Below are 13,284 nucleotides of genomic sequence, written 5' to 3'. Positions count from 1 at the left end.
CAAAAAAAGTCCCCTCATCACATAATAATCAAAACACTAAAGATATAGAATAAATGAAGAATATTAAGAGCTGCAAAGGAAAAAGGTCAAGTAACATATAAAGATAGACCTATTAGAATTACACATGACTTCTCAACAAAAACTCTTAAAGCCAAAGGGTCATGGATAAGCATTTTGTAGACACTAAGAGACCACAGATGCCATCCCAGACTGCTATACCCAGCAAAGCTCTCAATCACCATAGACGGAGAAAACAAGATATTCCATGACAAAACCAGATTAAACAACATCTATTCACAAATCCAGCCCAACACAAAGTACTAGAAAGAAAATTCCAGCCCAGGGAAGCTAACTACACCCACAAAAACACAGGCAATAGATAATCCCATACCAGCAAGACCCAAAGAAAGAAAACACACACACAATATCAACAACAACAACAAAACCAAAAGTAACAGGTACTAATAATCACTGGTCATTAACACCTCTTAATATCAAAGGTATCAATTCACCTATAAAAAGACACAGACTAAAAGAATGGATATGAAAACAGGATCCATCCTTCTGCTACATACAAGAAACACACCTCAACTACCAAGACAGACATTACCTCAAAGTAAAGGTTTGGGCAAAAAGATTTTCTAATCAAATGGGCTTAAGAAACAACCTGGTGTAACTATCCTAATATCTAACAAAATAGACTTCAAACTAAAATTAATCAAAAGAGATGAAGAAGGACATTTCACATTCATCACAGAAAAAATCAAGATGAAGTATCAATTCTGAACATTTATGCCCCAAATAAAAGGCCCATCCACATTTGTAAAATAAAAAAATTACTAAAGCTTAAATCACACATGAAACCCCACACACTAATAGTGGGAGACTTCAACACACCACTCTCAGCACTGAACAGGACTGCCAGACAGAACTTAACAAAGAAATAAAGGAACTAACAGAAGTTATGACTCAAATGGACACCTATAAACATTCCATCCAAACACAGAAGAATATACCTTCTTCTCAGTACCTCATGAAACCTTTTCAAAAATTGACCACATATTCAGTAACAAAGCAAACCTCAACAAATACAAAAAAAAATTGGAATAACCCCTGTATCTTATTGGATCACCATGACTTAAAGTTAGAATTCAACAACAATACTAATTTCAGAAAGCCCACAAACTCATGGAAACTGAATAATGCTCAACTGAATCACTCCAGGGTAAAGGAAAAAAATAAAGAAAGAAGTTAGAGACATCCTAGAATTCAATGAAAATGAATACACACATACCCAAACTTATGGGCCACTTTGAAAGAAGTGCTAAGAGGAAAATTCATAGTGCCAAGTGTCTTCATAAAATCTCCCAAACAAAAACAGCCCAGGGCCAGATTGTTTCAGCACAGAATTCTACCAGAACCTCAAGAAATTTCACACTAGTGATTTATCAACACACCTGAAAGCTCTAGAACAAAAAGAAGCAAACTCACCCAAGAGGAGTAGACACCAGGAAATAATCAAATTGAAGACTGAAATCAATAAAGTAGAAACAAAGAAAGCAATACAAAAATCAATGAGAGAAAGATTTGATTCTTTGAGAAAATCAAAAAGATACACAAATATTTATTCAAACTAACCAAAATGCAAATTAACAAAATCAGAAATTAAAAGGGGACCATAACAACAGACACAGAAGAAATCCAAAAAATTATCAGGTCATACTTGAAAAATCTGTACTCCTCAAAATAGGAAAATAAAAGGAAACGGACAATTTTCTGGATAGGTACCACATACCAAAATTAAATCAAGAACAGATAAACAATTTAAATAGACCTACAACTCCTAAAGAAATAGAGGCAGTCATCAAAAGTCTCCCAACCAAAAACAGCCCAGGGCCAGATTGTTTCAGTACAGAATTATACCAGAATTTCAAAGAAGAACTAATGCCAATACTTCTCAAATTGTTCCACATAATAGAAACAGAAGGGACAATGCTAAACTCTTTTTGCAAGGTGACTGTTACTCCGATACCCAAATCACACAAAGATATTACTAAGAAAGACAATTACAGACCAATATCCTTCAAAAACATTGATGCAAAAATACTCAGTAAAATACTGGCAAACCAAATACAAGAAAACATAAAAAAAAAATCATTCACCATGATCAAGTAGTCTTCATCCCAGAGATGCAGGGGTAGTTCAACATACAAAAATTCATCAATATAATCCACCACGTAAACAAATTGAAAGAAAAACACACATTATCTCTCATTACATGAGGAAAACAAACTCTGACAAAATTTAACACCCTTTCAAAAATATAGGTCTTGGAGAAATTAGGGATACAAGGAACATACCTAAACATAAAAACGGCAATATACAGCAAGTCAACAGCCAGCATCAAGCTAAATGGAGAGAAACTCAAAATGATCCCACTAAAATCAGGAACAAGACAAAGATGTCCACTCTCTCCATATCTACTTAATATTGTACTCGAAGTTCTAGCTAAAGCGAAAAGACAACAAAAGGAGATCAAGGGGATACGAACTGGAAAGGAAGAACTCAAACTTTCACTATTTGCAAATGATATGATAGTTTACAGAAGTGACCTCCAAAATATCCACCAGGGAACTCTTACAGCTGATAAACACTTTTAATAATGTGGCAGATACAAGATTAACTAAAAAAACATCAGTGATTCTCGTATATACAGATGATAAACAGGCTGAGAAAGAAATCAGAAAAACATTAACCTTCACAATAGCTACAAACAACATAAAATATCCTGGCGATACTCTAACCAAACAAGTGAAAGACCTGTATGACAAGAACTTTAAGTCTTTAAAGAAAGAAATTGAAGATAATATCAGAAAATGAAAAGATCTCTCATGCTTGGAGAGGTAGGAACAACATAGTAAAAATGGCAATCTTACCAAAAACAAGCTACAGATTCAATGCAATCCCCATCAAAATCCAAGCACAATTTTTAACAGACCTTAAAAGAACAATACTCAACTTCATATGAAAAAACAGAAAAACCCAGGATAGCCAAAACGAACCTGCACAATAAAGGAACTTTTGGAGGCTTCACCATCCCAGACTTTAAACTCTACTACAGAACTACAGTAATGAAAACAACTTGGTATTGGCACTAAAACAGACAGGAATCAAATGGAATCAAATAAAAAAACCTGATGTTAATACATATGAACACCTGATTTTTGACAAAGAAATTATACAATGGAAAAAAAGAAATGAATTCAACAAATGGTTCTGACATAACTGGATGTCAACATGTAGAAGAATGCAAATAGATCCACATCTATCCCCATGTACAAAACTCAAGTCCAAATGGATCAAAGACCTCAATATAAAACAACCACACTGAACCTCATAGAAGAGAAAGTGGGAAGTAGCTTTGAATGTATTGGCACAGGAAACCACTTCCTGAATATAACACCAGTAGCACAGACACTGAGAGTAACAATAAATAAATGGGGCCTCCTGAAACTGAGAAGCTTCTGTAAAGCAAAAGACATAGTCAATAAGACAAAAGACAGCCTACTGAATGGGAAAAGATCTTCACCAATCCCACATCAAACAGAGGACCGATTTCAGAAATATATAAAGAACTCAAGAAATTGGTCATCAAAAATACCAAATAATCCAATTTAAAAATGGGGTACAAATCTAAACACAGAATTCTCAACAGAAGAATCTCAAATGGCAGGCTCCAAAGCCACAGAGAAACCCTGTCTCGAATAACCAAAAAAAAAAAAAAGAAAGAAAGAAAAAAGAATCTCAAATGACTGAAAGACACTTAAGGAGATGTTCAATATCCTTAGGCATCAAGGAAATGCAAACCAAAATGACTCTGAGATACCATGTTATAAAGATGGACGATAACATAGATATAAATATTGTAACTGTAATTCTTGCTTGATACCTGTTTGTTATATGTAATTTTACTATGTTAAAATTAAAACCTTCCTTTTCATTTAGACAGAAAAGGGGAGGTATTGTGGGATTCCCCTCTGTATGCTGTGATTACCATTGATTAATAAAGAAGCTTCTTTGGGCCTATAGCAGGGCAGAACAGAGTTAGGCAGGAAAAACTAAACTGAATGCCGGGAGAAAGAAGGTGGAGTTAGAGAGAAGCCATGTAGCTCCGCCATAGATAGATGCCAGATGGAACCTTGTTGGTAAGTCATAGCCATGTGGCAATACACAGATTAACAGAAATGGGTTAAAGTAAGGTGTAAGAGCTAGCCAATAAGAAACTAGAGCTAATAGGTCAAGCAGTGATTTAATTAATACAGTTTCTGTGTGATTATTTCAGGGCTGAGCAGTCAGGAACAAACAAGCCACCTCCTACTACAATCTTACACCTGTCAGAATAGCTAAGATCAAAAACATTAATGAAAGCTTATCCTACACTCCTCCATTGCTGGTGGGAGTACAAACTTGTACAGCCACTTTGGAAATCAGTATGGCAGTTTCTCAGAAAATTAGGAATCAATCTACCTCAAAAACTAGCAATATCATTTTTGGGTATATACCAAAGGAAACATATTCATACTACAAGGACATTTGCTCAGATATGTTCATAGCAGCGTTATTCATGCCAAAACCTGGAAACAACCTAAATGTCCCTCAATTGAAGAACAGATTAAAAAATGTGGTACATTTACATAATGGCATATTACTAAGTGATAAAAAAATTACATCTTGAAATTTTCAGGTAAATGGGTGGAACTAGAAAAATCATCCTGAGTGAGGTAACCAAGACACAGAAAGACAAACACAGTGTTTACTTACTCATAAGTGGATATTAGACATAAAACAAAGGATAACCAGCCTACAGCCCACAACCCCAGAGAAGACAAGAAACAAGGAGAACCTGAGAGAGACATAAATACATCCCCTTGGGAAGACAAAGTAGACAAAATCTCCTTAGTAAATTGGCAGTATGGAGGGAGGAGGAGGGTGATTGGGGAGTGGGGAGAGAAGAAGGGGAGTGGGGAGGAGAACATGAGGGGTCAGGAAGGAGTTGGGTGAAGGACAAGGAGGGAGAGCAAGGAAAGAGATATCTCAAAAGAGGGAGCCATTACAGGATTAGGGAGAAACAAAGAACTAGAAAAATTCCCAGGAATCCATAAGGATGACCTCAGCTAAGAATCTAAGCAATAGTGGAGAGGGTGCCTGAATTGACCTTCCCCTATAATCAGATTGATAACTTCCTTGTCATCATAGAACCTTTATCCAGTAACTGTTGGAAGCAGATGCAGAGATTCACAGCTAAGCACTGGGCTGAACTCCTGAAGTCCAGTCATGGAGAGGGAAGAGCAATATTATGAGCAAAGCGGCCAAGATCATGATGGGGATACCCACAGAAACAGCTGACCCAAGCAACTGAGTGCTCACTAGCTCTGGACTGACAGATGGAGAACCTGCAAAAGACCAAACAAGGCCCTCAGAATGTGGGTGACAGTTGTGTGGCTTGGGCAGTTTTTGGGGTCACTAACAGTGGAGCCAGTATTTATCCCTAGTGCATGAACTGACTCCTTGGAGCCTATTCCCTATGGAGGGATACCTTGCCCAGCCTAGATACGGGGGCAGGAGAGCCTTGGTCCTGCCTAGAGTGTTGTGCCAGAGTGGATAGATGTGAGGTGATGTAGGGAGAAGGTGGGGGGAGCAGGGGTGGAGGGAGAGGGAACTGGGATTGGTATGTAAAATAAGATATAATGCCTCAATACCTTTCTCTATTTCCCTCCCTATTCTTTTCATCTCATCTCTAAGTAGTGTTGTGAGATCGTAATAGAATAAGAAACATTTGGTCTCTGTCCCTGGTTTATGAAATATAACTCCTAAAATGCCTGGGCTCTCCAGATGGATGAGTAGCTTCCATGTGTTAATTAGATGGCTGGTAGCCAGAATCCCTGGAGAGTTTTGGGATGGAGACAGGTTGCCAAAAACACCAAGGCATGGCTAGAGTGCTGAAAGTTTCTATTCTACTTCTGACCTGGGAGAGAAAAAAGTTGACTTGATCAAATACACACACACACACACACACACACACACACACACACACAAGCTTTCATTCAAATCTGTTGGTCTGACTCCATCTGCATACTAAGAAAAGAGTTTCACAGGTAGAAATCCTGCTATCAGTCACCTTCCCTGTGACTTTAGAGCATTCCTGAGCATCATTCTCAGGGCTGATGCTCATGTCTTCTGAACCTGCGAAGGAGGAAGGTATGAAGGAGATCCTGGAACGACCAGGAACTTTGACCTGAGAAAGGTCAACCTATCTGCTTGGGGCCTCGGGCACGTGTCTCATCATGCCCAACCCACTGCTCCTCGTGTTCTCTCACCTTCCTCGGGGCAGCAACAGACGGTAGGACAGCAGGGGCAGCGGATGTAGCAGCAGCAATACTGAGGACAGCACTGGCACCAGCACACACCAATCAGCAGCAGGAGAAGGAGGGCTCCAAGGATGATGAAGATCACTGTCAGCCAATCTACAGTGGAGAGAAGCCAAAGGGGGCTGAACTAAATCTTCAAAGGGATGCCTCTACTCCAACCAGTGCTTCTCAACCTTCCCAAGGCTGCGACCCTTTAATACCTCATGTGTGGTGACCCTTAATCATAAAATTATTTTGGTTGCTACTGCATAACTGTAATTTTTTGCTACTGTTATGAGTCCTGATGTAACTCTTGGTGTTTTCTGATAGTCTGAGGCAACCCCCATGACAGGGTCTTTCGACCCCAGAGGGGTAGTGACCCATAGGTTGAGAAACAATGTTCTAGACCTTAGTAAATCCAGCCATTGACCTAGAGCTTGAGTTCTAGTGATACACTGGTAGAAAGGTTTCGCTCTAGTAAGAGACCGTTAGAGGGTCCCAGTCCAATGAAAGTAACACAGACCTGTTTGCTTCTGGCTTTGCTGCAATTGGTAGGTGCTTCTGCACGGGTGTGCAGGGGTGTACACTGATGGGTGGCCCGAGAGGGCGCCAGCAGCACTTACGCAGGACAATGAGCTTCACCTCCTTATCCGGGTCTCCTGAAGTGTCTCCTGGAGCCTCAATGGTGCAATAGTATACTCCATGATCCCACCACATCACTTCATTAATCACAAGGTCCGCTCCTATGTAGGAAGGAGAGGAAAAGCGCCAGTTACCGGGGCATGGTAGCTGTGGGACCTCAGAACTGTCATTCCTAAGAAGGCCTGTGGTTGATGAGAAAGAGGTCCCAGACCCTTCCTCAGACCTTCCTTTGTTCCCGAAGATGAGGATGATGGAAAAACTCGCCATCAAACCCCACAAGGAGTTTATAAAGATCTGGATACATCATCTCATTTAATTCCCACTTCATATGCTTGTATGTGGGGGAGGGAGAGAGTCCCAGTTGTCCCCCCTGATTTGTTCCCTTCTTGCAGGATCGTGGAATTGATGGGTATGCCTACAGCTGCTGTAGTTGAAGGAAGAGTACCCTTGCCCCCTTTAGAACTGCTCAACTAAAACTGTGATTCTATTAGTACTAAGAGATTAAGACCTGGGTGGACTGTGTGGAAGTTTAATCAAACACTTTGGGGGGGGGATTGAAAAGCAGAATGAGCTATGAGGGCTCTATCCTCATGGGTGCGTGGGTAGGTAGGCTGGAGCCATTAAAAAGGGTGCACTTGGCTGGGTGTGGTAGCACACACCTTTACACCAGGATTTGGGAAGCATAGCCATGTGTATCTCTATGAGTTCCACATGAGCCTGGTCTACTGGTCTCAATAACAAGTTCTAGGATAGCCAGAGCTACAGAACAAAACCCTGTCTTCTATTGCTGTATAATGGTGTAGCAGTAAGACCCTTACCAGACTTCTCGACCTCTATAAACATAAGCCAATGCATTTCCACTGATTATAATTACCCAGTTTTATGTCCTCTTTTATAATGGAGTATAAAGTAGACTAAGAGCAGAATAGAATAGAGCATAGTATAGCATGATAAAATAGACTAAGTCAGGGATCACCTAGAATAAAGTCAGGATTTCCCATCCCCTCTTCTAAGTGACGCAATTCTGATTAACGGAATGCATGCAGGAGAGTTGCAGGAACTTCCTTAAGATAGCATGTGAACAGTCTTCCCTTTCTTCTTCATCTCTTCTATGTTGCTCCCTGGGTGCTACAGACCGGGTACGGTTTGAATGTGTGTCCCAAAGCTTCATGTATAGGAAGCTTAGCCTCAGCGTGGCCTTGTCGGAAGGCAGTGGAATCTTTAAGGGATGGAGATCAGAACAGTCATTAGGTCACTTGGATGAACTGTCCTGAGAGAAGATTAAAGTCATTCTTACATCTCCCCAGTAGGTTCACAACAAAACGGGTTGTTACAGAAGAACAAGAATGGTTCTTTCTGCTCACTGGTCTCCTGTAGCCCCCTGGGGCTCTCCTTGTAACCACTTTTATAATAATACTGTTTTCCTGGTAACCCTGTCACACCCCTTCACAAGGCCAAACCAGTGGCACCATCTACTCTTGGACTTTCAACACCCTGAGTGGTGAGCTAAATAAACCTCTTTTCTTTGCAAGTTACCCAGGCATGGGCCTTTCATTTTAGAAACAAATAATGGACCAATACGTCTAGAAAAAAGATGACAATCTGAGTCAGGACAAATGAACTTGGGCCCCACCCCAAATTTAATGGAATGCAGCCACCACCCTAGGCCTGGGCTGTGTGTTTCTGATTTTATACATGAGATCGAAACAAGCTTCCTTTTGCTTACAGTACTAATATCTCTGGTTTCTACTTATTTGCAATCAAATGGAACACCAGCTGAGACGTGGGTATGATTACTTAGCTATATTTCAGATAAGGGAACTGAAGGTAGAGAGGGTTAAGGGAGTGGCAAACACACAGAGACAGTGCTTGGCATAGGTTCATGCCATAACTCTGCCTCGGACTGGAGCTTTGAAACACTGAGCCCTGATATTTTCTCCAAAATGGCTGTAAAACTTCACAGCCTAGACCCTTCCCCAGTCCAAGAGGAACAAGTAGGTGCTTGAAGGGAAAGCTTGTGCAATGACCTTGAATGAGCATAGAAAATATGCCCAGCATTTTCAGAGTAGTACCCCAAAAAAGAATCTGTGTTCCTTTGAGTACCTGATGCCCCACCGTGACCTGATTAAGAGCAACCAATGGTTAACATACACTTAAAAATTAAGCAAATATGACCAATGTTCACTGAAACCCTGTGGCTCAAATTATTAAGTTACAACCTGTAGGAACATTCAAGAGGAGCCAGCCCCTCTGTCCTGGCCGGTCTAAAAGTCAATCAGAGCCCCAAAGCAGCACCCCAAAGTGATGGTCTGCTGGCTTCTCTCAGAAACTGCAGAGATCAGCCCTCAGCATTACCGGCTTGCACAGGCAATGATCAAATCTGCAATTCTTCATTGTCTGTTTGTCAAGAAATACCTCCTGAGGAACTGAAACAAAAACGTGAGGTCATGCAAGACCGGAGCGAGCCCTGACTTCTGTTTCCTTCTCTTTTACGTCAATCCTTGTGAAGCTTTTTTCCCTCATGATTTTCTAAAGCTACCTCTTTCCCTCCACCCCCAGACTGGGAGGAATGATGAACGTTCTCATCTGACCCGACCTTCCTAAAGTGTCTCTGAGGATCGCCAGCACGGAGAGGCTATTCAGATATGTCAATATGTTACACGAACCGTGACCTTATTTGGCAAAGATGTTAATATGTTCCCCAAGCCATGACCTTGTTTGGCAGGGTCCTCTCGATTGATTGATGGAAACTCAGACGAGAAAGTGTCAGAAAACAAGGATTCTGAGAAGTCAGGATGAGCCTGGAGGTAGAAATAAACCCTGGGGAAATACTGCTTTCCCTTAGGAGTGAGAACAAAATGGCGTATGAGCCAAAAGTGGTCAGGAGGAGAGGTAGTGAGAGGGACTACTCAGAACTAGACACACACAGAAGAGCAGAGTCGGCCTCCAGACTCTCCACGGGGACTTCTCATCCTTCAGAAACGCTAAAGGAAACCGGCTAATTAAGTATGTGAGATCAGGAGTCAGAGGAGAGCCAATTCTGAGAAAGTAGAGCGAGCCAAGTCTCTGAGGACACACATGGAGACTGAGGCAAATGCAGGTGGTCCCTAGGCTAAGAGTCACAGGTTACCTTGGGGAAATCAGAGGACACGTGTGAAAAAGATCCTGCATATTTAAGGATTACAAACTTAGAAGCAAGGTTAAACTGGCCCTTTAAATGGTCATAAAATAGTCACCAATTCTCTCACTGTTTGATTTTATGTGGTTATGTGGAGAAATTCCTTATGGCCAGCAATTTAAAAAAAAGATTTACTTATATTATTTTTATTTGACTGTGTGTGTGTGCTCACGCGTGTGTCTGGTTTTGTGCATGTCGGTGCAGTGCTGCAGAGGCCAGAAGAGTGCATTGGACCCCATGGGACTGGAGCTGAAGGTGGCTGCGAGCTGCTTGAAGCGAGTACTGGGAACCAAATTTGGGTTCTCTGGAAGAGCAATGAGTTCTGTTAAACACTGAACTCTCCAGCCCCACAAATACTTTTTCCTTTTAAATTTTTAAATGTTTGCTTGTTTATTTATTTTTATGTATATTAATATATATTTTATGCATATAGGTGTGTTTTGCTACATATGTCTGTGCACCACATACATGCCTGGTGCCCAGTAAGCCAAAAGAAGGTATCAGATGCCCTGGAAGTAGAGTTACAGACAGTTGTGAGCAACTATGTAAGTGCTAGGAATCGAACCTGGGTCCTCTGAAAGAACAGCTAGTGTTAACTGCTGAGTTCTCGCTCCATCCCCCAATTTTTTTAAAACACAGCATGTAAAGTTCACTGAAACAGTCTCTGAGTTCTGTCATTTTAACTACACAGTAATCCAAGATGATAGGCTACAAACATGGGGGGCCCTAGCCAATTCTTCACTACATAAAAGCATCCTGACTAGATGACGTGGGTCCATCCCTTAGGAACTGTTGTACAGGTGAATTTCAGACACTATGTCATGATCCTCTGCGACATGGACTCTACAGTCAGTCCCCCTTAATAGAAACCCAGTCAAAAACAAACCAAAACGTGAAGGGGCTTGCTCAATTTCATTTCCAAGAGCAGAGCAGTCACCAGGCCTGAGTGTGGTTGTGGCCCCAGGGCTGTGGGGGCTGCTTCCTGTACCGGGTGCAAAGAAGGAGCCTGCTTTAGACCCAGCTCCCAGACAATGCATGTGATATTTACTGCAGTGTGGCTCTCTCTCCGATGAGAAGGAAGAGGCAGAGAAAATGGCCAACCCGCTGCCTGTAGCTAGGCTTGTGAGGGGAATCACTGCGACTCTTATCCAGGCTTGTGTCCAAGCCCCTGCTGCTTCCTCTATCCAGGGACCGCAGCCGTCTCAAAGGATCCACTTGCCCTCAAGCTCATGTTTTTGGTACAGGCATCAAGAGTGGCCAAGGGGACCTCAGGGACTTGGTGTGTGAGTGAGTCCAGATAGCGATTTGGAAAAAACATCAAAGAAGCGGATGTGAATCTTAGCCTGAGTCTCAGGAAACGAATCAATGACACCCTGACCTTTATTTAACCAAGGCTGAGGAACATCCTCTGGTCCACAGGCCAAGTTCCAGGGAAGCAGCTTCAGATGGTGGAACACATTCTAAGAATCTGGCACTTGCTTCAAACAGCCCAGTGACCAAGTCAGTCATCAGGCCCCAGAAGATCTTGGGGAATCCCGTGCTGACTCAGCCTGCCAAGCCCGGCTCTGCCTCCTCAAGGGCTAGTTCCCCTGCTACCTCCCCCATACTCCCCCACTCACGGTTCTGGATGGTGATCTTGCGCTGCCGGTAATCCACCCCCAGCACCGGCTCACTCTGCCCCCGCCGCTGGGCCACGATGCGAACTTCCCTCTGATTGTCGCTACAGTCATTGGAAGGGTCCTGGCCCAGGGATAAAGCGGCCTGGTATGCTGAGAAGAGAGGACCAAGTCCTTCAGATTCTGCAGGTCTGGAGTAGACTCACAGGAACTCCACTCCCATCAACAAGACTCCAAAGAACCTTGACAGCCATCATTTCCAAAGCCTGTCTGCATGCCCTGTCTCCTTACCAACTTCCCTTGGTTCATTTACAACGTGGCCCCTCCTGCCCCCGGTTTCTGTTCCAATGGGGGTTCAATCACCAACCTTCACAGTAGAGAACTCAAAAGCTGTTAAATCTTCCAGGGGACCATTGCTTACCACCCTACTCTCCCTTGTCACTTAACTCAAGTGTTTAAGAAGAACCCACAAGATGACAATGCAGACTAAATGGGGAGATTCAGAGAGCTTTGGAGGCTCGGTCCAGCCCTCCTGTAAGGTCTTAGCCCCAGAGCTACAGGAAGCATGCAACCATGCCTTCCTCCCTTTGTTTATTTCCACTTCCTTCCCCCGCCCTCCACAGGGTCTCTCCTGGTACTCTCAAACTTCCTAAGTCTCTAAACACCTCAGGCTGCCTGTGGGACTCCAGGTTCCTCTGGTGCTCCAGGGAAGTTAGAAATGGGCTCTGGGAAGGAGCTCCTGGCACAACAGGTGACAAGAATGGATGGGTTGTCATTGAGAAGCAGGACTTGGCTGACTTGAAGGCGCAGCATATCGCAGTGATCAGATATGCCTGAGGTGAATAGGCTGTGTGGAGGCAGGGAGCTCTACCTTACTCAACCCGAGGGAGTGGGCAGGGATCTTCCAAACCATGGCCACTGGCTTGAGCTGCCTGCCACAGGGCTCAGGACTGGTTTGAATGAGTGCTCAGAAGGAAGGACATGCTAGATCTTTTGTGTCTGAGCTGTTTAAAATGTTTTTAGAGCAACATGGGACAAACAAACTAACATTGGCCCTGGGACAACCTCTTGCGGAACTTGGGCTCAGTTTATCTGAGAAATGGATGAGGTCGTAGTAGCTTCTTCTCACGCTGACAATTTGTGATCTATTCCTAAACCCTGATTATAGCTTACAGATGCCTGGGAACCTCGGACAGAACAAGAATCGGGGTACTCACAGGCGGAGAAGTAGTCGAAGATGGGGTCCTTGCAGAAGGACTTGAAGCGCCATGTCACTACCACGTCCTGCAGCTGAGCAGAGGTGGTGTAGTCACATTTGAGGGTGATGGAGGCAAACAGGGTGACATAGCGTTCTGTGTGCTGAACTGTGACCAGCAAGGACAGGCACCCTGAAGGCAAGAGCCGGAGACAATGCTAAAGGTGACCTACTTCTGTTCCTGAG

General features: G+C 42.8%; 1 protein-coding gene across 1 annotated transcript in view; it reads right to left on the bottom strand.

The window, feature by feature from the left end:
- Positions 1–13,284, bottom strand: part of Ildr1 (immunoglobulin like domain containing receptor 1) — a 37,288-nt gene that overhangs the window by 10,879 nt on the left and 13,125 nt on the right. Inside the window, exons 2-5 of the mRNA XM_075955400.1 lie at positions 13,061–13,231; positions 11,847–11,996; positions 7,031–7,150; positions 6,378–6,524 (exon numbers count right to left, since the gene is read on the bottom strand). Of these exons, the coding sequence (XP_075811515.1) occupies positions 6,378–6,524; positions 7,031–7,150; positions 11,847–11,996; positions 13,061–13,231 (588 nt within the window). The remainder of the gene's footprint in view (positions 1–6,377; positions 6,525–7,030; positions 7,151–11,846; positions 11,997–13,060; positions 13,232–13,284) is intronic.

This window comes from Microtus pennsylvanicus, chromosome 1, assembly GCF_037038515.1.
Source record: "Microtus pennsylvanicus isolate mMicPen1 chromosome 1, mMicPen1.hap1, whole genome shotgun sequence".
In the NCBI taxonomy this organism is placed as follows: domain Eukaryota; kingdom Metazoa; phylum Chordata; class Mammalia; order Rodentia; family Cricetidae; genus Microtus; species Microtus pennsylvanicus.
Note: the sequence above shows the minus strand (reverse complement) of the source record. Positions and strands in the feature narration are given on the sequence as shown.